General features: G+C 34.4%; 3 protein-coding genes across 7 annotated transcripts in view; 2 read left to right on the top strand and 1 right to left on the bottom strand.

Moving 5' to 3' along the window:
• The window catches only part of ymp (yellow-emperor), a 75,342-nt gene extending 71,631 nt beyond the window's left edge, over positions 1–3,711 (top strand). The window contains exons 4-5 of the mRNA XM_073979461.1: positions 3,302–3,390; positions 3,459–3,711. Coding sequence (XP_073835562.1) covers positions 3,302–3,390; positions 3,459–3,606 — 237 coding nt within the window. The 3' untranslated portion in view covers positions 3,607–3,711. The remainder of the gene's footprint in view (positions 1–3,301; positions 3,391–3,458) is intronic.
• The window catches only part of msi (RNA-binding protein musashi), a 576,326-nt gene that overhangs the window by 25,429 nt on the left and 524,505 nt on the right, over positions 1–26,392 (bottom strand). The window lies entirely within an intron of this gene.
• LOC141390389 (uncharacterized) overlaps positions 12,471–26,392 on the top strand; it is a 73,496-nt gene continuing 59,574 nt past the window's right edge. The window contains exon 1 of the mRNA XM_073963300.1: positions 12,471–12,498. Coding sequence (XP_073819401.1) covers positions 12,471–12,498 — 28 coding nt within the window. The remainder of the gene's footprint in view (positions 12,499–26,392) is intronic.

Consider the following 26,392-nt stretch of genomic DNA (forward strand, 5'->3'; position numbering starts at 1 on the left):
ATTCAAAAGTGTTGTGGAGGTGGTACTTAAAGGAATCGACCGACATGAGAGTTATATCTTTCCGATAGATATCGCGCCCACTAGTCATTTCAGTGGGTCATCGTATAACTTTTGGAATCGGTTGATCAGTTAGAGAATTATCGTGCTCTACAGCCACTATATTTGGTGCCATAGGGGTTTTTACACCTCTCGGGCTATATTCTCATGAAGTATGGACATGCCCCTGAAAAAGCTTTTACCGTCATAATGGAGGCAGCGTATACAAATTGTTGGAACAAAAACCAAAGCGATTCGAGAGCAGGCCCTAAACTGAACTTATCCGAAATTTTCTGTGGAAGGTTCCCGAAGTAGTGGACCGATTGAGTGCGTATTGGAACCTCATCTAAGTCTAGTAGACTTTTCGCGATGTGCAAAGTATGGACCAAATAGGTTCCTCCCTTCAAGGGTTATCGTACGCACAAATTTTCCGAACATTTTCGAACTTTTGTGGGAGAGGTACCTGAAGGAGTTGACGAAAGCCAAACTTTAGAAAAAATAGTCTCATCCGTTCGAGAGTTATCGTGCGCACCAGTCAGCCAGACATACAGACGGGCGACTCCAAATTGTCTGAAACACATTTAGTCCAAACATACTTGGGGTCTAAAACCATTATTTCGATGAGGCACATTTTGCCCGTATGAAAGTTTATACACCCTCGTTAGCATAAATGCTGAGGGTATATAAACAATCACCTTATTAATTATCCTCTTTTTAACTTATGCTTATTAAATAAAGCGATAATTTGAACTGAAATAAATGTTTTTTAATTTGCCGATTTTTTGCCGATTTTGAAAATTTGTTGCCGATTTTGCCGATTTTGGCACCCGAAAAGTGCCGATTTTCGGCCAAACTTATCTGGCATCCCTGATCATTGGTTGAGGAAGAAAAAACACAGGCTTGCATTGTAAATTGAGAGTTGTGTTGTGTTGAGAGTTCTATGTTAATGTTGGTTAGTGCCAACGTAACGTTAACATGGAATAAAGGTAAAATGTTGATGTCCGTTAACCCTTTCGGTGCTTCTTTTTTGTTTTTGATCTGAAAAATATATTTTTCCAATTTTATATATACTTAAGCCCACTATATGAATAATCAAAACTATTTTTTTAACATTTTGTTTGGAAAAGTGGTTTTTGGACACTATGCCATATGGCATAGAATGTATTTAAAGGAAAAAAAAAACAAAACTAAAATATTCAAGTTTTTAATTAAATTTCATCTTATAAAAGACCAGTAGGCCTTATAGAAGAGGAAGAGGTCTTCTTATAGAAGAGCAGGACGTCTTCTCATAAAAGAGCAGAAGGTCCTCTCATAGAAGGGCAGGATGTCTTCTCCTGGAAGAGCAAAAGGTCGTCTCATAGAAGGACAGGATGTTTTCACATAAAAGAGCAGGACGTTTGCATATAGAAGGGCCGGATGTCTTCTTTTAGAAGAGCAGGAGGTCTTCTTATAGTAGAGCAAGAGGTCTTCTTATAGAAGAGCAGGAGGTCCTCTCCTTGAAGAGCAGGACGTCTTTTCATAGAAGAGCAGGACGTTTGCATATAGAAGGGCAGGACGTCTTCTGATAGAAGAGCAGGACGTCTTTTCATATAAGAGCAGGACGTTTGCATATATAAGGACAGGAGGTCTTCTTATAGAAGAGAAGGACGTTTGCATATAGAAGTGCAGGAGGTCTTCTTATAGAAGAGAAGGAGGACATCTTATATAAGAGCAGGAGGTCTGCTCATAGAAGAGCAGAGCGTCTTCTCGTAGAAGAGAAGGACGTTTGCATATAGAAGGACAGGAGGTATTCTTATAGAAGATAAGGAGGTCTTCTTATATAAGAGCAGGAGGTCTGCTCATAGAAGAGCAGACGTCTTCTCATAGAAGAGCAGGAGACCTTCTTATAAAAAACCAGATGGTCTTCTCATAGAAGAGCAGGGGCCCTTCTTATAGAAAAGCATAAGATCTTCTCATTGAAGGCCAGGAGGTCTACTTATAGAAGACATGAAGGTTTTTCATAGAATATCTGGAGGTCTACTATTAGAAGATTTGGGGGTCTTCTTATAGAATATCTGGAGGTCTTCTTTTAGAACATTTAAAGCCACTTATAGAAGACCTAGGGTCTTCTTATAGAAAACGTAGGGTCTTCTTATAGAAAAGCTAGGGTCTTCTTATAGAAAACCTAGGGTCTTCTTATGGAAGATTTGAGGCCTTCTTATAGAAAAACTGGAGGACTTCTTATAGAAGACCTGAATTTCTTCATATAGCAGATCTGAAGGAGTTCTTATAGAACACCTGAATGTCATCCTATAGAAGGGCTGGAGGTCAGCTTGTAGAAGACGTGGGGGCCGTCTTACATAATATCTGGAGGAGTTATTTTAGAAAATCTGCAAGAATTGTTATACATCATCTGGTGGTTTTCCTATGGTGGATCTGGAGGTTTCCTTATAGAAGACCTGGAAGTCTTCGTATAGAAGACCTGGAGGTCTACTTATACAAGATCTGGAGGTCTTCTTATAGAAGACCTGGAGGTCTATTTATACAAGATCTGGAGGTCTTCTTATAGAAGATCTAGGGGTTTTACAATAGAAGATCTGGGAGTCAAACAAAGTGAAACATTTCCGTTGGGAAAAATCTATGCCATATGGCATAGTATGAAATATAAAAAATCTGGCAGCTCCATTGAACTATATTTCGGATCTTTTTTTCGTTTTAATTATTAAGGCAATGATTATCTACTAAATTAAATACAAAAAGTTAACAAAAAAAATATATTTGTTAATAAAATATATAAAATTATAAGATGGTATTTTCATGCAAATTTTAAATCGAACGAGGAGCGTTTGCTCTTTGAGACATAACAATGTATAGGGTCCACCAATCAACAATTTTTGTCGAATTATTTTTATATAACACTTCAGGGAAAAATACAAAATTATTAAAAAAATAGTGCCCATAAGTATTTTGCCTTAAAACGGGCTTCAAAAACTGGTTATGCCATATGGCATAGAATCCCCGAAAGGGTTAATGTGTGGGGATAAATGTGACAAGTTGTAAAAAATCTGGAAGACTGAAATCTAGAATTATAAAATATTTAAATTTGTGGACTCGAATAGATAAATTATTTTACATTAGGGGAACAACAAATAATTTACTTAAAATAATTTCTTTTGGTGCAAAATAATGGGAAGAAGGCTAGTGTTTGATACACTGAAAAGAACAAATATAATCAAAACTATAGATTTATGTTACATTTTTAATGTTCAATCTTTCGATCTTTCAGGTCATACCCATTGGAATTATAACCTTAGTTGGTTTTACATGTGAAGTATTGTGGACCATACGTGTGGCCATGACTCGCGATGATGTAAAGTAAGTGGAAAATGCATTTTTTGCAATAATTTTGCCAACTAATATTTGAAATTCTTCTTCTTCTTTAGATTTCTTAATGACAAAATGGCCTGTGAACAAATTGAAACACGGACTGGACCACTATATCCGGCACCAATACGTAAATTTAAAGTTTATAATCAAAAATATGAAGTTCCAAAAGGTCTAATTGAAGCCACACAAACACCAATTGAGTAAAGAATTTTGTAAAGAAAAAAAGGAGTGGAGGGTGTGAGAGCTGATTAAAGTTTTCATTGTAATAAAATACAATTGTTACAAATAATTGTTGTTGTTGTATTTCAAGAGCATAATTTTCATTCTATTGAACTGCCTTCCTAAAATGAATATAAAAATAAATTTGAAAAAAAACAGCACTGGCTCAACACATATTGAAAACTGGACACAAGGCGAACTTTGAAAATGTCAAAATATTAGATAAGGAAAACAAAGAAAGGAAAAGATACACAATAGAAAGCTTGGGAATTCAACAAAAAATAGAGAGGACAATGAACGTTAAAGAAGATACAAATAACATTAGCATTAGTTACCGCGTTGCAATATAGTATAATCGATCTGTGATTCTAATTTTAAGTTGTGTTTGTTATTAAATGTGCTTCTTGACAAAAACCTTCATGTAAAATATACTTTATTCATTACGTATCCCCTGAAGATGTCAACAAATATTGACGAAACGTCGGGACAAATGAAATAAAAAGGAATTTTTATTTACAAACACTTAGGTCTAAAGAGCTTAAATAACACAACAATATGATCATTTTGGACCAAGAAAATCAAAATCAAAATAAATTTGGTCTTATTTTTCCAAACAAAATTTTGTCTTTTTACGAAACATGTCAAAATTGACAAGCTATTGATGGATATGGATACTGTTGTCGACCATTTCAAGTGTGCAAGTGGCTTCAAGTGGTGTATGTTGTTTTACAATTTCTTAATTCTTCTTTGTTCTTCAAATTCTGTGTGTAAGTTATAAAACAAGTATCAAATGTCGTAAGTAAGTAAAGCGATCGAGGGAAGACATTTTGGCACCAAAAACCACCAACCACCACAAAAAGATTCTCCTTGTGGACTACTTTAAACCAAAGAAAACTTTAATAAAGATTGGCGAAAGGTTAAGCAAAGCTCCCCTAGTTATATGAAACGGTTGCAAATGGGAAACACAACTAAACCACACATTAACGATTACTAATTTCCTGGAAGTTACAACAATACCCACATTTTATTTAGACATGACCAGAAGGTCATCCTTCTTCCTGCAAACACAGCAAAATGTGCGCAAGTGTAATGTGATACATTTTCAAGTTAACATATCCTTAAGTGAGAGACGAAACAGAGATTGTTTAATTAAATTATAGACAGGTTATTGTTTGTTTTGTTGTGAGGGCTGCTTTATTGGACCGGCTAATAACGAGGAATATTGGGTATTTTTAGGTTGCGGTGGTATGGAATATCAAAAACATACAAAAGAGATACAGGATGATAGGAATGGAAGAGACAAATTATATAAAAATGTGTTTTTAATCGATTTTTTGTTCTTATATCTCTTTGAAGAATATGATGATTAGTAGTTTGAGTAAAATGGATACAACAAAACAGAAGAAGACTAGTGGATGAAATGACAGCTTCAAACTCATGACTAAAAATTTATATTTTACTGCCAAATACATACTTATCTTTACTATAAATGCCAAGTAATAATAAAATGACAACTATGCAGTTTTGTATCTACCTCTGATATTGGGCGCCATTGTTGATCTTGTCAATTGCTAATTGACAATTGTCCTTTGGATCGCCATTTAACGTTTTCACACGATAACAAATCACACACAATCTTTCCTTAATTTTCATAACAAAAGAAAGACTCTCTCACCACTACCAATGGAAATGCATGTGCATTGACATCCTTTATTGAAATTGGTGTGTACTTTGCATAATCTGGGATTTCCTTTCGTACAAACAAATAAAAATGAACGAAGCACCTTTGAAATTTCTAAAACTGGATTAGAATATTTACATATCTCATTGTAATCCAGTCTTAGAAATTCAGATTAAATGGCATTTTACAGTGTAAGTAAAATGGGATTTAAAGGATTTTCCAAGAAACTAAAGAAAAACGTTCTATTCATAGGACATAGTCATCAAAGGAGGAGGTTTTGTCATCAAATACAAAAGCACTCTTTAAAACCCTATGTAATGCTGCATAAAGTGGAGAAAGAAGCGAGAAAAGGCGAATTGTTTAAACCCACAAGTGTTTGCGAAAAATATTGAAATTAAATTTTAAATTAAGGATATGTCTGGAATTGTTTTGAAGTTTTTGCCACGACACGAACCGATCAACTGATTTGATCCAATAATTTTAATATTTAATATTGTTTTGTCCAAACTTATAGTACGCTTATATATAACCGAATTTAACAAACCCCCATGGATTTCAAATGTCCATTCCTTTGCGTATACGTCAAATATATCCTCATTAAGAAGGTTAACCCTGCAAATGGCTATAATATAAACATGGTCTTAGATAAAATTAGAAAGTGGACCAGAGTATACATCAACATAAAATTTCAGAATTGCTATAATACCGTCAATATCTTTGGATTTTGGACACTTCATTAAAAAACATTGGTTCCGAGATTAATATTGAAGACCCGATTAATTTTTGGAAGCGGCCAGGAAGGATCTTCGCGATTTTTAAAAAAAAACTTTTTTGACTCTGTTCTTGATTTTCACAGTTTCAAACTGTAATGTCTTTCACTATTTGAGATGCATTTTAGCTTTTTTACGCATTTGTTATGATTTGAAGGTAGTGCCGAATCATTTTTCACTGGTAATCTTAGAGATTAATTGTCGAAGAAATTATTGTAGGAAAATTGAAGAAAATAACCGCGAAAACATGTCGCAAGATGGTAGAACTAGTGCTGAAACGGTTGTATAATAGGTCTGTAGGATAACCCAAAAATTTGTACAAATTCGTACAAATTTTTACAGAATGCTGTTCGATAACAAAATTATCCAGCAAAAGAGAGCGAGTTTGGAGAGTTCTGTGACTGAGAACTTGCAAATTTTTGCTGGGAAAATTTGTCCCGTAAAAATTTGTAAGTTCGGCCAGCTGACTTTTAATCAGCTGTTCAACGTAAACAACTTGAAATGTTTACATTTTTGACTAAGAAAATTTCACAATTTCACTTTTTTTTTTAGATTTTAAAGCGTTGTGGATAGGATTACGAAAGAAAAGAAAAACAAATCCCTCAAAAGTTTACGACCCCCGCAAACGTTTTAAGGACCATGATCTGCGAATCTGCACCTGGAATGTTCGCACTCTTTGTAGAGAAGGTGCAGTCTTCGCATTGGCAGATGTACTTAAAAAGTACAAGGCCGACATTACTGCCATACAGGAAATACGATGGAACGGGAAAGGCGTCACAACAACACCTAAAGTTGACGCACTGTATTATAGCTCCCATGACACAAAGCATGAGTTTGGTTGCGGATTTGTAGTTGGTCGGAGATTATACATCTGGTCTCCAGCTTCACCCCAGTGAATGAAAGACTCGCTGCAATTCGATTAAAAGCAAAATTCTTCAACATCAGCTTTATTTGCGCTCATGCTCCCACTGAAGACAAGGACGAACAGAACAAAGATATATTTTACGAGCGCTTAGAAGAAACATATGACCATTGCCCTGCCCATGACATTAAAATCATTCTAGGCGATTTTAATGCCAAAATTGGAAAGGAGAATATCTTTGGCCCAACAGTCGGGAAATTCATTCTCCACAGTGAAACATCTGACAATGGTATGAGGCTGATAGACTTTGCAGCTGCAAAAAACATGGTAGTTAGCAGTACCAGATTTAATCATCTCGATATTCATAAGGGCACCTGGCTGTCTCCAGATCAAAGAACAAGTAATCAAATTGATCATGTTGTGATAGATGGAAGACATTCATCCAGCGTGTTGGATGTACGATCGTTCCGAGGCGCAAACATTGATTCGGACCACTACCTTGTTACAGCAAAGGTACGTACCAGATTAAACGTTGCAAACAAAGTGCGAACAGACACAACACGGAAGTTAGACATCCGTAAGCTGCAATCACAACAGATAGCCACAGCATATTCCACTCAACTGGCCCAACTGCTTACTCAAAGCACTCCTCGTCCCGATAACATATCAGGACAATGGCAAAACATTGCCCACTCCATGCAAACAGCCGCAAAATCTGTACTTGGATACCAGAGACCTCCACCAAGGAATCCATGGTATGATCAGGAGTGTCGTGCTGCCACCGAAGAGAAAAATGCGGCATATAGGGCTACTTTACAATCCGTAGCAACGCGTAGCGAACGAGAGAGATACAGGGAGAAAAGGAGAGAGGAGAAACGTCTTTTCCGCAGGAAAAAGAGAGAGATGGAAAAGCGGGAGTGTGAAAAAATCGAGATATACAGGAGCCAGAATGAAGTCCGAAAATTCTACCAAAGAGTCAAGCATCAAACTGATGGCTTTGGTACAGGCACATCCTCCTGTAGAGACCAGCAAGGTAATTTGGTAACTGATACAGATTGTGTGCTAAGGATATGGAAAGAGCATTTTTCCAAACTATTGGTAGCCAATAGTAGCGAAGTTGACGAAGATACCACAGATCCAATCCCAGAAGATGGTATTGAATATATACCACCCGGCCAAGATGAGGTAAAGACAGCCATAAACCGGCTGAAGAATAATAAGGCAGCAGGAGCTGATGGCCTACCAGCCGAGCTGTTTAAAACCGGAGGCGACACGCTGATGCATTAGCTAGTTAGCTCCATCTGGCAGGAAGAATGCGTACCCGACGATTGGAACCTGAGCATCCTGTGCCCCGTCCCAAGAAAGGAGATAAGACTTTATGCTCCAATAATAAGTCTCCCCCCTATTGCCTACAAGATAGTGTCAGGGATATTGTGTGAACGAGTAAAGCCTATGGTCAACGAAATAATTGGACCATACCAATGCGGCTTGAGACCTGCCAAGTCCACCATCGACCAGATATTTACCCTTCGGCAAATCCTGGAGAAGACCCAAAAGATGCAGATCGACACCTACCACCTTTTTGTCGACTATAAAGCAGCCTTCGACAGCGCACTACGTTCAAAGGTATTCCAAGCCATGTCTGAATTTGGTATCCCCGCAATGCTCATTCGGCTTTGTAGAATGACTCTACCTGGCACAAGATCTTCAGTTAAAATAGGAAAGAACCTCTCCGAAGAGTTTTGTACCAAAAGAGGTTTCAGGCAAGGAGACAGCCTCTCGTGTGATCTTTTTAACATCCTACTAGAAGGGGTTATACGAGAGACAAACGTCAAAAGAAGTGGCACAATCGACACCAATAGCCACATGTTACTTGCTTATGCTGATGATATAGACATCATGGAACGATCAGTAAAAGAAGTAACTGATACCTTTATGAAGGTCGAAGGAGAATCTGTTAAAGTGGGTCTGGCGGAAAACGGCCAGAAGTCCAAGTTGATGGTATCGACGTGAAAAGCGCCCATTGAGCTCGGACCAACAGTTGAAGTTGGTTTCTATAATTTTGAGGTAGTAAAAGACTTCGTATACCTCGACACCGCCGTAAACACAACAAACGACATCAGTTGTGAAATAAAAAGAAGAATTGTGTATTGGCCAACAGATGCTACTTTGGCTTAAGTAAGCACTTTAAAAACAAAGCCACAACTTGTCAAACAAAAATAACGCTTTACAAAACACTGATACTACCCGTGCTGATGTATGGTTCCGAAGCCTGGGTACTTGCGCAAGCAAATATGGCAGTGCTTGGTGTGTTTGAGAGAAAAATTCTTTGAAAGATCTGCGGACCGATCTGCGTTGACGGTGAATATCGACGTCGTATGAACCACGAGCTGTATCTGCTATACAACGACATCAATATTGTTAAACGTATCGAGATACAGCGATTGTGTTGGCTAGGCCATATCATAAGAATGAGCGATGATGAACCCGCTAAAAAGGCGTATAAATTCGAGCCACATGGCGGTGCACGCAGAATTGGCAGGCAAAAGAATAGATGGCGCAAACAAGTGAATGAAGAGATGACAAGGCGTGGTATTCCAGAAAGCGTAGCGAAAAACAGACAGAATTGGAGAACTTTTCTTAGTTCGGTCTATGAAACAAATGTTCTGTAATGGGCCATCTAAGTAAGTAAGGCTTTCAAAATATAATATGGTCCACTCATGAAATTCGAAACTTCGAAATTTGCTACCATAAAATACTTCTTTTCATCCTAAACATGCAATAATAATGACCTACGGCAATTCTGAATGCTTTATATTTACATTTTGATCCAAATTTGTTCTATTTTAGAGTATTTTCAAAATATATTTATGAGTTTCCTGAGAAATTTTTTAAAACGACCCTATTAGGCCATGTTTATATTATAGCTTTTTGCAGGGTTAACCTTCTTTATGAGGATTTATTTGAAATATAAGCAATGGAATTGACATTTGAAACCCAGTGGCTTTGTTATTGTTATTATTTAATATTTTCTTTAACTTTTAATTTTCAATAACCGCAATGTTGTCTTTGTAAATTTGTTAGTTGTTGTAATTCATGTATCTACCTTATATAAATATGCCTTGCTCTCCACTTTTACAACTTTAGTTACTTTTCCCAGTTAATAAAGCCATTTTCTGATATAAATTACTTTATCTACTAGCGCCATCTACATGTCACAAAAATAAATAACCCAAACGTTAACCAATGATACCAATGCTTATCAAACTAACATGCCAGTGGATTGTAAACGTTGGCAGCACTTTCATTTTTGACACATTGCATATACACAGCTGCCATCTGTAACACAAGTAATTTTCAGAATTGCCATTCATTTCAAAGGATTGCTGCAAGTTATTCCAATAAAAAACAGGACTAACAGGACTACAATTATTTTCATACATTTCCATTGCGTCTGTCTGTGTGTTACTCATACAATATGTTTAAATTAAGTGACACCAAATTATCCGACAGCGGAGAATTGTTTGACATTTAAGTGTATATACGAAGACGAAGAAAAGCAACAATTAAATTATAGGATATTTTAAGTAAAATAAAAAAATTTTTGATAACAAGGCTTAAACATGTAGTGAAAGCAATAATACAGATTAATAGATGAAATATTTTTAGAATGGAAACAAGGAAAACATATTTTTACTATGTGATTTAAGTACACATTTTGTAGCATAATTTTAGGCAGTTTCTTATTGCTTTAATTAGACCTTTCCACCATATTTTCTCGTAATTCAATTAACTTAATCAACCAACAAAAATTACCAAAACAATTAAAACAGGAAAATAACAAACAATATCCTCCACTGCATTGGGCATTTCATACACACTTATAAGGATGCTTCATAGGACAATTTGCTAATTTTGTTTTTGGGTCGACAAACTGTCGCGCTCGTTCGCTACACTTTTGTCCAGTTTATGTTTCCCAAATTAATTTGTGTATGACATCAGCAGTGAAGTGGTGAAAGAAAAATTTTTTTATATTCAGTGGGATTTGGGATTTGTTTTTTTTTTTTTTTTGTTATTAACAATTCATTAGATAATTTCTACAACAAAATTGTTTGCCTACTTTCCGGCACGGTTGCAAAATAATTTTAATGGTTATGCTTGAGGGGGGTCTCAGTGCTCCATGTGATATACAGGCAGGACAAATGATATACAATATGCATAAAAAAATTGTGTTTCCGCTTATTGTCATAATTTGGGGGGAATAGTGAGTGGGTGGGGTTTAGGTCTTAGAATTTAATGTGCCTATAAAATTGTTTCAGTTTTAAGGGTATGACAAGAAGAGGAAAATTGATCTATGATTTACATATATGAATGACAGTGGGGCAAATGTGGAACAGTATTGACATACTTCGCATTTTTTCTATAGAAAAAAAAATGAGAACTAAGGTGCTCCGATTTTTTTTCTATAGAAAAAAATGAGAACCGAGGTTCTCCGAATTTTTTCTACAGAAAAAAATGACAACCAAGGCTCTCCGAATTTTTTTCTATAGAAAACAATGAGAACCAAGGTTCTCCGAATTTTTTTTCTATAGAAAAAAATGAGAACTAATGTTCTCCGAATTTTTTTCAATAGAAAAAAATGAGAACCAATGTTCTCCGAATTTTTTTCAATAGAAAAAAATGAGAACCAAGTTTCTCCGAATTTTTTCTATAGAAAAAAAAATGAGAACCAAGGTTCTCCGAATTTTTTTTTTTTTGAGAATTATGGTTCTCAGAATTTTTGTGTTTGGAATCAATATCCCTTCTATTTTCTCTTTAACCTTTCACTATCCTGAAAACTAAACTAAAAACTTTTTTGGTTTTTGGGGCAAAAATTCCTTCTTCATTAAAGATTAAGGCATTAAATGTTGCGCTTGACATGTCCTAATATTAAAACATAATTATTGGCGATGGATGGCAACGAAGAGTATGAAAGCATAAAATCCAATACGATGCCATTTCTTTTTTAAAGAAGACGACATACTTATGGCTAAGATGTTATTTGGCGCCCAACCTCCATGTCATTGCCATCAACATCAATATGCCAAGCGGCAGCTGAAATGTTGAGGAAATGTTACAGAGGTTATAGGTTTCATGCTGTGGCATGCTTTTAATGCTGCCATTTGTAGTTGTTTGTACATTTTCTTCGTTGGGAGGTTGTAAAAACAAACCCACTTCCTGTTTCAATGTGCTCTTCCTCCTCCTTATTCTTTTTCTCCATCATCATTGTAAATCCCTGTCACCCATCCGGCATAATAATGATGATGGAAAATTGAAAATTCTGCACAATTAAAGTGATTTCTGGTGGTACACGAATTTTTGTTGCCAATATTTTGTCTACCATGGCTTGTTTACAGAACGTTGAATTCGGGCGATATACATTACACACCGGCTGTCACAGTTGTTGGTTCTCATCAGCATCAGAATCTCCTCCTTCTTTCATTTTGGAGGTATTGCTTTTATAGTAAGGAAATGACAATGCATCTTCTTTTACAACATGTCCGATTTTATTTACATGGTTATTGGTAAGGGAAGGGGCCTGGCTATGCCGGTGTGGTGTGTTTGTATTTCCCATCCTTCTCCCGGCCTTTGCTTAGATGAAGAGATTTATTTCTTTTTTTTAGAATTACTTGTCAGAATATGTTTATGTGCTTGTGTATATTTGCCTCATATGTCCTTTAGTTGTGATTTTAGTTTTGTCCTGGAGGGGTGGCACAAGCAACCATCATTGCCTGGCTGGGCTGGATGGCTCGGATGCCAAGATTTTGAGGAGGGGAGAAAAATCAATTTATTAAGGACATGATGATTTATTATGTTTTCATTAATGTTGCCATTTATTTTTTGTTGTTGGACCTGTGTGATGAAGCTGTGATGCTGTTACAACATGACATTCGCCGGTTTTATTTTATTTAGAATTTTAATTTTGAGAACATAATTTTCTCATTTTTTTAATGAAAACAATTCTCAGGTGCTTGACTTTTTTCTATAGAAAAAAATTCACAGAACCTCAGTTCCAATTTCTCAAAAAATTCTCAGAACCTTAGTTTTGAGAAATTTTTTTCGTATAGAAAAAATTCGGAGAACCTTAGTTCTCATTTTTTTCTGTAGAAAAAAATCGGAGAAACTTATTTCTCACTTTTTTCTATAGAAAAAAAATTCGGAGAACCTTGGTTCTCATTTTTTTCTATAGAAAAAAATTCGAAGAACCTTGGTTCTCATTTTTTTCTATAGAAAAAAATTCGAAGAAAAAAATTCGCAGAAATGAGGTCTCATTTTGTCTATAAAAATTTAGGACCTCAGTTTTCATTTAAATAAAGTACTACAATTTGTTCCATATTTCGGTTACATTTGAAAAAATCCTCTTCAAATCTGTTGTCACCGTTTGTGCCATTGTCCCTTTTGTTTTAGCGAACATCTGGATCTGGGTCTGCAGATGTAAAAATAGAAACAAAATGCCCCCTTTCTATTCTTAAACAAAGAAAATTGGGTTACATTAAAGTCGTCCTTTTTTCACATTTCACATTTTTTCATTGGCTGGCTTTTGTTTTACGCAGCAACTGACATATCTGGTGGCATCATAACACAATCCCAAAACGTCCTAATCACTCATCTGCTGCATCTTCTTCCCTGCTAACTCCGCTTGGCTAAATGAACACCCCAGAATACAGGGTGGTGGATACATAATTGAAAAATTGTTTGCTTCTTGTACAGCTAGCTTTATGTTTAGAAAATAATTTTATTATCGTTTCATGCCTTCCTTGTTAATTGTTTGGTCGTCTCTCTGCAACAAAAACAAAAGGAAGAAAATCCCGACACTACATGGCTTACAAGGAAGGCTTACATTCACATTACATACTGAGAATGTGCGTATGTATGAATGTCGGAATATAAAACATATTTGCAAAATAATGAAATAGAATCTCCATTACAGAGAGGGTGGAAGGAAGAGCCGCCGCGTCATTGCCTAAAGGGGGTTGGTGGCAAATGCATTGAATAAAATTTCCAAAATTGTTTCTAATATTATTAGGAACAAAAGAAAAGATAAAATTTCATTTCATTGACAAAATGAAATAGCGAACGCAAACTATCAGAAGAACGAACGAAAAGAAGAAGAAGAAGAAGCAAAAAATGGCAAAATATTTTGCCATCCATATTCAATAGACAACCACCACACAAATACATGCACAGAAACCACCCCACCCCCAAACAAAACGAAAATTTGCAAATGTATAACAAAAGGAAGTGAGCAGCATGGGATAGTGACAGAGAGAAAACTGAGTTGAGTAGAGAAACGTTTAAGACCAGGGCTGGGAAGTAGTAAAACAAATGTAAAATTATTTTTCATCAAAAAATAAGAATAGCTTAATTAACAGCGATTTATTAAAAGAATATTTTTTAAATAAAATTTTTTGATGGTATAGGAAAACTCAGGATTTTTGAATCGTGAATTTATAAGAATTTTATTTTTTTGTTTAAGAAAAAATATTTTTCAACACATTATTTATGTTTTGAAGGATTATAAAGACGATTAGATGTGGATTTTTAGAAAAAAAAAATAAGGTATATTTTTAATATATTGCAATATTTGGGGATTTGAAAAGAATTTTTAATTTTTTAGGAAGAATTTTTTTTCTTTTAAGAAGACTTTTTAATAAATTTGTTAAATTTTTTCAAGAATTTTGATTTTTTCAAAAACACTTTTTAAGAAGAATTTTGATTTATTTATTTGAAAATTAATACAATTTTTTTAAGAACTGTTTTAAGAATTTTATTTTTTTCAAGAATTTTGATTTTTTAAAAAATATTTTAAATTTTTAGGAAGAATTTTTAATTTTTCTAAGAAAAAAATTTAATAATAATTTTAATTTTTTAATGTTTTTGGAGAATTGTATTTTTAGAGTTTTTATTTTTTCAATAACATTTTTAAGAAGAATTATAATTTTTTTAAGAAATTTTAATTAAAAAAATTAATAAAATGTTAATTTTTTACGGTTTTGAATAACTGCTTTTAAGAAAATATAGCAATAAACTGCGTATAGCAAAAAAAAACTGTAACTGTAAAAAAACTGCACACGACAAATTCTTTACCAACTCGTGTTTAAAAAAAAAACCAACCAAAAATATTTTTGGTGACCAACAATAACGAAAATCTGGGTAAAAATCTTAAAATAGGACCCATGGAAAGTCAAAATATCATTAAAGTTCGGAGCGCTTGGAAATTTACTTTAGCCAAATTAAAAAATTAGTTGTTGTTGTAGGCTATAATAGTGCGTTAATTACGAATATTTTTATACGGTCATCAGATCAACAAATCGTAGCTTTTTTATAATATTTTTTGTCACCACCAATTCGTTATTTTTTTTTAATATTTTCAAAGCCCGCCTGACCACTAGATCGGGTATTTTTAAGAATATTCTCTCTATGGCCGTGGATTTATTGGAAATATTCAATCAAAGCCCAAACAAGTTAGCTGTCAGCAAATAGCCTCAGCCTATGACAAAAAATAATAACAGAAGGTGCTGGACCTAAATGTACTTTGAACAGATAGAGGGTGGTACCCGAAGAAGTTACCTAAGCTTTATTGAAGATCAAGAGAAATATTACGATGTGCACAGGTTGGACCTATGAAAATTACTCCTTTTCATTGGTATCGTGCCCATAAAAAGATTGGCTCTAACTAAAGCCAACATTTCTGAAACACTGTCTAAACATGAAGTGCTCCGTCCCAGATACATACGTCGAGCTTGCCACTGTTGAGGGAGGATTTGCCATGTGCCTGTGAACTCATGTTCATGTTTTGGTGATAACATTTTTCTGGATTTTTTCTTTGCTTGTGAGCAAAAGGAAGCTACACAGCGTCTAACCACGAGCGTCCGCTCTTACAGATATTTTAGTAGTGCAGCAGGTATTTCTTCCATGCAGCGAGTTAGGGGTATACCGAACATGATCGGTCGTCAGAGCGTCGTTTGCGCGAACAGAGGACACCAAATCACTAGTAGACAGTGGGTGAGGTTGACGTTTGAAGAGGATTGACTCAGTAAACGAATATAACTTTTGTATAGGAAAAGTCATCTCCGGTGAATTTTTGTATAGGAAAAGTCATCTCCGGTGAAATTTTCTATAGGAAAAGTCATCTGCGGTGAACTTTTGTATAGGAAAGGTCATCTACGGTGAACTTTTGTATAGGAAAAGTCATCTCCGTTGAACTTTTGTATAGGAAAAGTCATCTCCGGTGAACTTTTGTATAGGAAAAGTCATCTCCGGTGAACTTTTGTATAGGAAAGGTCATCTCCGGTGAACTTTTGTATAGGAAAAGTCATCTCCGTTGAACTTTTGTATAGGAAAAGTCATCTCCGGTGAACTTTTGTATAGGCAAATAGAACCCCTGATTTTTCCGTAAATATTCTTTAAGATTCAACTTCCTAAAATAATAGTATTTTTTCAGAAATGTTTTGCACAGAAACCTCTTGATAGGACTCACAAATCTTTGATTTTTAAAGATATTTTTTCCATGTTTAGAGACCATCTTTTGGAAAGAAAGAAAAAAAATGCCCTGCCAATTTTCCATTCTATTTGTTACACCTCGTAATAATCATCTGAGGTCCTTTGCCTAAAATCGCATTGAATTCTTTGATGGATATTTTTCCATTATTTCTAAGATATAAGATTGTAAAATGGCCTGTAACGACTCCATTTTGTTCTAAAATTTGGTTTCCCCTGAATTAGACAGAATTCCTTACAGCAAATTTTTTGAAAATTTTCGACCCTGTTGCGGAAAAGTATCTATCCATTTAAGGGGTCTTTTATCCATAAAAGCCCCTTTTTTATCCATAGAATCACATTTTAAACGGTCTTCTATCTATAGAAGCCCGTTTTAACGGGTCTTCTATCTAAAGAAGCCTCTTTTTAAGGGGTCTTCTATCTAAAGAAGCGCCTTTTAAGGGATCTTATATCTATAGAAGCTAGTTTTAAGGGGCCCTCTATCTATAGAAGCCCCTTTTAAGGTTCTTCTATCTATAGAAGTCCCTTTTAATGGGTCTTCTGTCTACAAAGCACCTTTTAAGGGGCCTTCTGTGTACAGAAGCACCTTTTAAAGAGCCTTCTGTCTACAAAGCACCTTTTAAGGGGCCTTCTGTGTACAGAAGCACCTATTAAAGAGCCTTCTGTTTACAGAAGCACCTTTTAAGGGACCTTCTATCTATAGGAGCCCCTTTTAAGGGGTCTTTTATTTATAGAAGCTCATTTTAAGGGGTCTTCTGTCTACAGAAGCACCTTTTAAGGGGGCTTTTATCTTAGAAGCCCCTTTTAAGGGGTCTTTTATCTATAGAAGCCCCTTTTAAGCGGTCTTCTATATATAGAAGCCCTTTTTAAGGGGTCTTCTATCTATAGAAGTTCCCTTTAAGGGATCTTCTATCTATAGAAGCTCCCTTTAAGGGATCTTCTATCTACAGAAGCTCCTTTTAAGCGATCTTCTATCTACAGAAGCTTCTTTTAGGGATATTATATTTACAGAAGCTTTTTTAAGGGGTCTTCTATCTACAGAAGCCCCTTTAAGGGGTATTGTATATACAGAAGCCCCTTTTAAGGGTCTTCTATATATAGAAGTTCCTTTTAAGGGATCTTCTAGCAACAGAAGCTCCCTTTAAGGGGTCTTATGTTTATAGAAGCTCCTTTAAGGGGTCATCTATCTACAAAAGCTCCTTTTGAGGGGTATTCTATCTACAGAAGCTCCTTTAAGGGGTCCTCTATCCTTTTAAGGGTTCTTCTATCTGTAGAAACTCGTTCTAAGGGGACTTCTGTATATAGGTCCATAAAAAACCTTTTAAAATTTCAAAATTATTATTATTGTAACAGTTATAAAGCTATCGAATGGGTTATTTTTTAAAGAAAACAGAATTTTTTGACATTTTTAATCAAATTCGAGTATTTTTTGATCCTACTGCACGATTAAAAAGCTGGAATATGAGCTCATTTTCTGATAACACTATGCAACACTGAAAATGCAAACAACTTCTCGTAAGCATTTTTTGAAAGTACATATTTAGACTATAAAAACCCTAGTAGGGTTTTGTCCTGTCAGATCCAGTTCGGATTTTATGGCCTCATCTAAACCGGGCTAAATCTACACTTTTTTGCATGTATCAGGCCTTTATCTCAGAAACGAATAGGAATTTGGCCTTGCTGTCTTTAGCAATATTGTAGCCCTAAACTAGTAGAACTTATCTTTTGATAAGAAAAACTCCATCTAGGGCATCAAAATCTATAAAATATAGAAAATTTACAAAATTATTGAAATTCTGGGCAGTATCGGCTAAACTATTGGGAGTTGAACCAAGTAACCTTTTGCAAAAATCTTCCAAATAAAGTTCTCAACAATTCTTTAGAACATTCTGAAACTCTAAAATGCTTATTTCCTGTTGTTTAAGCGGTATTTTTCATCATATCTTTTACAACACGTATTTCAAACACAGTCCACATCAACAGTTGTTTCTCGCATTTCGGATTTCACTACATTATTGACATTTTTATTAAATCGTCTTTGAAAAATGTACTGAAAACAACGGCATAGAGGCATTTTACAACAATGACATGTTCTGAAGAGTTGTGTATAACATTCCAGGGTATATTTTTCCAAAAGAAAATATTTAGAAAAAATTAACGGTTTTGGAGACACGGTGCGAAATGTATAAAAATAGTGTATTTTTTGCATATATTTTGAAATTTGAGGCAATAAATGTAGTTTTTCGAGTTTATTATTTTTCCAAATATTTTATTCTTGTCCTTATCTACAAATTTGCTTCAGAGGTCAGATGATTCGCATTGGTTTGAGAGATAAAGCCCTTTAAAAACTCAATATTTAACCATGTTTAGATGGGGCCATAAAATCCGAGCTGGATCTGACACAACAAAACCAAACTAGGGTTTCTTGTCGTTTGGGTCTGTACTTTCAAAAAATCCTGAGTTCGAATTGTTTGCACAAGATCACCTTAAAAATGTTGCACAGTGTTATAAATGACTCTTTTGTCGGGAGGAAAACGTAACCTCAGGCGACTCTTCTAAACAAATCACAAATGAGTCTTGCTCTGCATTAGTTTTCAGTCATTTTTGCCCATTTTCTGATGTTGTGTAAAGTCTTTTTCGAGTCGTATTTTAATTATTTATTAGTGATTTGCTGATTAATTTGTGACTCTTTTTCGAGTATTTTTTGAGTCATGTTTATAATCGTTTATGAGTATTTAGTGAGTCATTTATGAGTCTTTATATCAGACGAAAAAATTAAAATATATATTTTTTTATTCTTCTTTATTTTTTGTGTCTTTCCTTTATTTTGTTTTCTTTTCTGCTTTATTATGACTTTTAATTATACAAAGGAAGATTTCATCAGTGTTTTCTTAGTCTGGAGGATTCCTAAGAATAATACTTTTGGGGTTTAGAATTTTATTAATAAGCAAAATCCATAGACTAATGAAACATAGACGTCGGAACTCTCTCACCGACAATGTTCGAATTGAGTGTGGTAAATAAGAAACTCAATATAAAATGCCAAAAAATACAACTTAACAAATATTTTGTTCTGGCAAAAGACTATATAAGGATAGTTTTTGATGGGAACTATATCCTCAGATAAAAATATCCAAGAAAGTATTGCAATTTTCCCCAAGAATCTTTTTTGAGTTTTCGGGTTTGAGTGACTTGACCGCGGAAAAATTGACTGATCCGACGTCTATGTGTCATTTGTCTATGCAAAGTCCATTAATTTCCATTTTTCATTGCATTTTTTTTATCGCAAATTAATTTGTCTAATTCTAATTCCCAACCCTGGCTGGAGGTATTCACAACTCAGAGAAAATTTGTTTTTTACTCTCCAACATTTGAATGTTTTTGGTGGTATACTGGAAATTAAATCAATGGAATAGAGGGTGCAAAATGCACGTCCAACAGAGAGAGAGAGTGCTGATTTACATATGTAACAAGAGATTTAGGGGTTTGTCATGTACTATTAGAGGGTTTGTAATAGAGATTTGTGTATAACAATTACGGGGTAAATTATCACAGTTTTATAGACAAATATTCGTAAAATTCATATTTTTATTTTTAAAAAATTTAAAAATATATAAAAAATAATGTTTTTAAATTATTGGCTTTTGGACTGTTGTAAAATATTTCGTTTCAGCTCTGTTTTTCTATTTTCCCCATCTAAGGCGGTTGGTTGGCTCATTTTTCCACCACTATTTAATTCCATTGGAAATTGTGCGCTAAATTGCTTTTCCGTTACTCCGAGAGCCAAACACAGAGAGTTGCAGATTTTGCCCAGTTGGCTTGAATTGCATGAGGATATGAAAAAAGGTGGTTGGCGGTGGTGGTGGTGTGGTGGTTGTTGAATGTGAGATTTATTTTCTCCCCTGATTTGGGATGGTTACTCGGCTGGATGACTGACTGGCTAGCAATATGGCCAGGCGTTAGGGGCTGTTAGGACTATGGTGTTGTAACGTTGCAGCTCAGTTCTTTTGTCATGATGATGAAGAAGACGACGACGGCGACGACGGCGGCGGCGTCGTCAATGATGATGATGGTGGTTTGAAATCTACGACAGAATCTACCCTCGCACGACACACTTTTAATGGTCGGCCATTCAGTTACCATTTGGATTTCGTACGTGCAATTTCTCTCTATTCTCATACAGAGCGTTTCCTCTTCAAATTTCATACAAGAAGAAAAAAGCAAAAAAGGACCGAATAAAATAAAATAATTTACAAGGAATTGTTTTAACAAAAAAGGAAAACAGCAACACCAGTCATCATTAAAGGAAAGCAATGGATTATTTCCTTTATGTTGGGACAACAAACAAATTTTGCAGCCGAACGAACCAACTGCCAGACAAATGATTGCCAATGATATTGTCCTGTCACAGCAGTATGTTTTATTTAAATATTTTACTGCTGGGCCGGGGCATTAACATTGTTGATTGTTTTAAACAACAATTTTGGGGAGAATGAAAAAAATCTGATAACAAGGAACCAACAACTTTAAAGGCAACACCTTAAAAAATAAACTTTAAAATGCCTTAAATGGAACATTTTGTGTGTGTGGCTGCAAAAGAAAAGAAATGAAAAAAAAAAATACCACCTCTTTGGAGAAAAATCAAGTGGAGATTATTGAAAAATTTCCGGTATACGGCAATAAGCAGGAAAAATCAATTTTCCATGCTTAATACAAGCCTCTGCGCGCTGTGTGGTGGTGCTCTTTCAAAAGCCTCATCGAAACACACACACACACACACACAAACTCACTAACCAACACTCACACACAAACATTGTAAAAAGCTTAACACCAAACATTCGTTGCTGATTTGGATTTTTACTACATCCTTATTTTCTCTCATCGCCTTTGCTAATTCTTCTTCCTCATCCCAGCCCAATTTCTTGTACTAGAAATCGCGGTGCCTAGCCTAGCTAGCATTTGAAAAAGGTTATTGCAAAATACCAATAACAACAACAATCGCGCAATATCCATAAAGTGTTATTGTTGCTTTTGTTGTTGTTGTTATCGAATACTCCCAAAAAGGATGCTTCGTTCTTTCTTCTTGAGAGTGTTAAAAAGAGATGGATACTTTGACACTAACAATACACACACACACTCTTTCAAATTGGCACACACATATACATACACACATCCATACATATCCTTATTTTACACTCTCCACTCTGTTTCGGGCCGTTTGCGCCATACTCTCCATATACACATAATAACCACAGCAGCAGCAGCAACAATAACAAACGTAACGGTATATTTTATTGTATACTATAGTAAGAGAGAACAATATATAATCACAAGAAACGTCATCGCCACTGTGCGCCGCCGCCACCTCTGTCAACGTTAACGTCGTCACTTCGTTCGTCTTACAGAGCAATTTTATTTTGCCGTTTTTCGTTTTTTTTTCTACTGAGAACGCCGTGAAAATGAAATCGGAAACAAAACGGAAACTATTTGAAACAAGCTTATAAATTATGCACACACAAAAAATGTCACACAAAAGGGAGAGAGAGCGAGAGAGGACTAACAATAGCAAGAATGATAAAATTAATTAAGAATCTTTTTAATTTAAACACAATACGCGAGAAAAAAGTGTAAATTGTCATCTCTTTATGACATCTTCTATCCGTTGAAAATATCATGGAATAGAGAAACCGGGAATGTATTATTTGAACAGTTGTAATAGCTCCTAAAAGTATACTCCATTGTTTTATTTCTATAGATCTCCCTTTTGACAGTTATCTTCTTTACAAGATGCAAAATGAGTTAACACACCTAATGTAATAGAAGAACGTATTAAAGAAATTTTCTAATTGCGAAGCAAAATAATAAAAGAAACTAATAAAAGTATACTCCGCGCCACACTCCCATAGCAAAATGGCAAAAATGATGAGAAAAAAAGGAAGCGAACTTTAAGATAGGGAAATAAGTGCCAATTGTCATCTCTGGTATGACATTTTCTAACCGAAAAATACGATTGAATAGAGAAACAGGAAATGAATGAATAATTTGCATGGCTCCTAGAAGTATACTTTAATTTTTCTTCCCTGAATGAATCACTTCAATGTTATTTCAAAATTTCAGTAGCAGAGTTCTGTAACTTGTGTTGTTGTACCGACAGAAAATGGGAAAAGCAAAAGAGAATAAATTTTAATTTAAGCCTTTAGGATCGTTTTCAATACTATTACGAAGCGGTAGCTTTTAGCGACTACATTTGTAATTTAAAGGGGTCGGTATTTTTTTAAGTTATCCGGGTTTTAGATTTATCGGGATAAAAATGCACAGGACAATGAATTAAGTATAGCTAATTGCGAATTATGATGTTACCGACAAAATAACGACGGTAAAAATAAAAAATTTGAATTCAAAGGTTGTTTTATAGTTACCAACATAACATCTAAAGAATAGGTCTAATAGTACGTTCACATATAAGCGGATGTAATAAACCCAATGGGTATCAAATGTCAATTTCATTGCGTATACGTAAAATAAATCCTCGTAAAGAAGGTAAACCCAAAAAAGCCATAATATAAACATTAGACTATAGTAAATTTGTAAAAATAGGAACGGATTTTTAAAAGTTATCCGAGTTAAAAAGCACAGGGAAATGATTCAAGGAACCGAGAGTTTATTACTAATGTTGGGGTTTGGTAATATGAAGATCCAACTGTACCTTATTTTTTTCGCCAACATACGGACAAATTTCCTCAAAGTAGTTATAGAATAGCACAAACTAAGCTAAATGTATCAAAGGAAATATATATGCAATGGACTCCTTAAAGTATACTACACCCAATTTCATATTGTTTTCACAATTGAAATCTTTAGTTAATGTGTCAAATGAGATAACAGACAAATTGTGAGTTTTTTTTGCTGAAATTGCTTTTTCTGTAGTTTGAAATAAGAAACGCTCTTCAGAAAATCAGGAAAACTGGATAGGGGAAGTTTTTTTTATTATATGCATAGAAGTAGCAACTTTTTATAGGAATCAGCAGACTTCAAGGCATTGCAAAGAGAAAACAGTAATTTATAAATGAAATATATGGAGTAGCTCCTAGAAATAACTAAGCTTTTTGTTTATTGCAAGGACTATTGGGGCAATAAATCTTAAGCTTCGTTCCCGTACTTTTTAATAGTAAAACTCGTACAAGAGAGAACTGTAAAAAAACTATTCTCACATAAAAGTTGTTTGAAATAGTTCGGGAACGGAAAAATGGATAATACGTCAAAAAACTGGAACAAATGTCAAAGTCAGCGTATAAGCCAATCAGACGCCGGCAACAACTTTACTATTTTTTACACGCTCAAATTCTTCGAGTAAAAAGTTTTTAAAGAAAGCGTCATTCAGCGCCATTTTTGTTTAAAGAGAAGTGAACATTTTACAACTTTTTTGTGTACGGGAACGCTCTTTCGGGTAAAATGGTAAAAATTTTAAAAACTTTTTAGTTCTGGAACAATGCTTTAAATTTTTTAAAAATTATTTTTTGGAGAAAATTCTTAATCCTTGACTTTTAAAAGAATTACTTTTTTTGAAGAATATTTTTCTCGGCCAATCTTACAATCATGAATTGTTATGACCGACAAATTGTAGATTTTGTAATGTCCAGCAGAATAATAATAATTTTGTATGAATAATTTCTCAAAACATTCTTTGGATTTTTATGTCTATATTTTTGTAGAAAATTCTGACAAACTTTTCGCAATCTACTAAATACTAATAATAAAATCTACAATTTCTAGGAAGAGAATCCAGGAATGAATTAAGGAAAAAATCGGCAAAACTCCCATATGTATACTTTGACGTTTCCATTCCGTATGTTTGAATTTCAGTAAAATTTTAGAAAAACATTGTTAAAATAGAAAAATGTTATAAAAAGTATTCCTACAAGTTACTCATCTCCTTCGACAAATACGTTAGAAAAGCTAAGCCTACATATTTTTGCCAAATTTTTTGCCTACTATACAAATCGAAATAACATAGTGTGAGGCAGCAGGTTTTGCCTCAACAGTGTAATAATTAAAAAATTATATAAAAGCCCCTGAAAGTTTACTCTAATTTTTCTGTTCTGTATGGCTCGCATTATATTTATTTTTAACACCCTGTTTTATTGTAAATAAATGTTGTTCCTTTTTTAGATTCACATTAACAGTTTTGTTGAAATGTGTACTACGTTATTCTTGTAAAGAAATTCAGCTTAATCTCAACTTTGTTGTTTTTAAACCTTAAAAAACAACAAAGAGAACTGATGGGTCCAAGTGGCGTTGGACGAAACTAGTCTTCTCTGCCTTTCCCGAAATTAAATGTATGTCAACTGCATCCCACTTAAAAAAATTGTTGTTTTTTAAAGTTTAAAAACAACAAAATTGATATTAAGCTGATTTACCTTACAACAAATATGAATGTAATATTGAAAAATTGATTTCTGGAATAGAATGGGGACAAATGAGTCGTCTTTGGAAATAAAAAAAGCTTCAATTTGAAATTCACAAATGCAAATTTGCAATCTTGGATGTATAAATAGGAGCTCCAAATGGCGAAAATTGTCTAGCAACAACAACATCTAATATGCCTGAGGATGTTAGCCTAACCAGCTAACGAAACGATCGTCGCATAGCGGTTGATGTGTCTTTTGGACTTCGCTAGATATCAATTTTTCAATGTAATCTCCTTAGGTCATAGAGCTCGATTAACTAAATTTATTAAAATCTCACAAATAATGGCCTTCGCCCCTAAAAAGGCAAAAACTTAAAAATAAATTTTGTCCCTTCGTAAATTTTCCTAATAATTTAGACATCGATAGGTCTGCCTCCAATTGACGTTGAGGTATAATCTTTTTTAGGGCAAAACCTATAACTCTGTGTGTTGCGTCTGCGTGTTGAAATACATGTATTTTGTTTTTGTATTTTTGAACGCACACGCAAGACGCAGAGTTATAGGCTTGCCCTTATATTTAAAAATATCTATGGCCTGTTTCTATAAGACGATTCGAAACAAATTCGTTCGAAATCCCACAAAGGACCGATTATCGTAGAAATTTTTGTTTGATTGAAAACAAAAATATTTTAAACCAATTGGTTGTAATTCGAACAAACTTGGATTCGAATTGTCAAAGTGAAATCATAGACAACGAAATGTTCTCACCGAGTATGTTCGAATTGAGTTTGATGACCATTCTACTCAATATAAAATGCCAAAAAATACAATTTAATAAATATTTTGTTCTGGCAAAAGACACATAAAAAAATATCTAAGAAAATATTGTAATTTTCCCCAAAAATCGTCTTCGAACTTTCTTGAGTTTTCGGGTATGAGTGATTTGACCGGACAAAAATTTAGTTCCTTCGTCTATATCTTCATTAGTCTATGGTGAAACTCACCATTAGTCTAAAATTCTCAGTGAATAATATATTGATTTATACAACTAGACAGACAGTAGTGTAGAACGAATTATAAAATATTGTTCATAACTATAAAAACAACATTTTAAGGAACTTTGCCTGCCAGGATGCGAATAATTCAAATATTTATAGCATGGTAGAACAAAGAAGGTAAAGAAACAACAAATACAACACAACAACAACCACATATAAATTTGTTTTTTGTTTGTAATGTTAGTGTCACCGGAAAATGTAAACAAAGTAATGTTTATAAATTATTGGAAATGTCTATAAATTATTGGAATTAAAAAAAACTAATATTTTTTCACATTTGATTGAATAATTTTGAAAACATGAATGAAAATTCTTTACATTTTCAATTTGAAAGTATCCATATCATTTCACTAAATGGATAATTTCTCGCAGAAAATAGAATTTTTGCAAAAATGTTTGCGGTCGCTTAAAATGTCGTAGGAATTTTTTCAATAACATTACAGCCCAGTTCAG

This window comes from Musca autumnalis, unplaced genomic scaffold (genome assembly GCF_047663935.1).
Source record: "Musca autumnalis isolate F117 unplaced genomic scaffold, ASM4766393v1 scaffold_1, whole genome shotgun sequence".
NCBI classification, from domain to species: Eukaryota; Metazoa; Arthropoda; class Insecta; order Diptera; family Muscidae; genus Musca; species Musca autumnalis.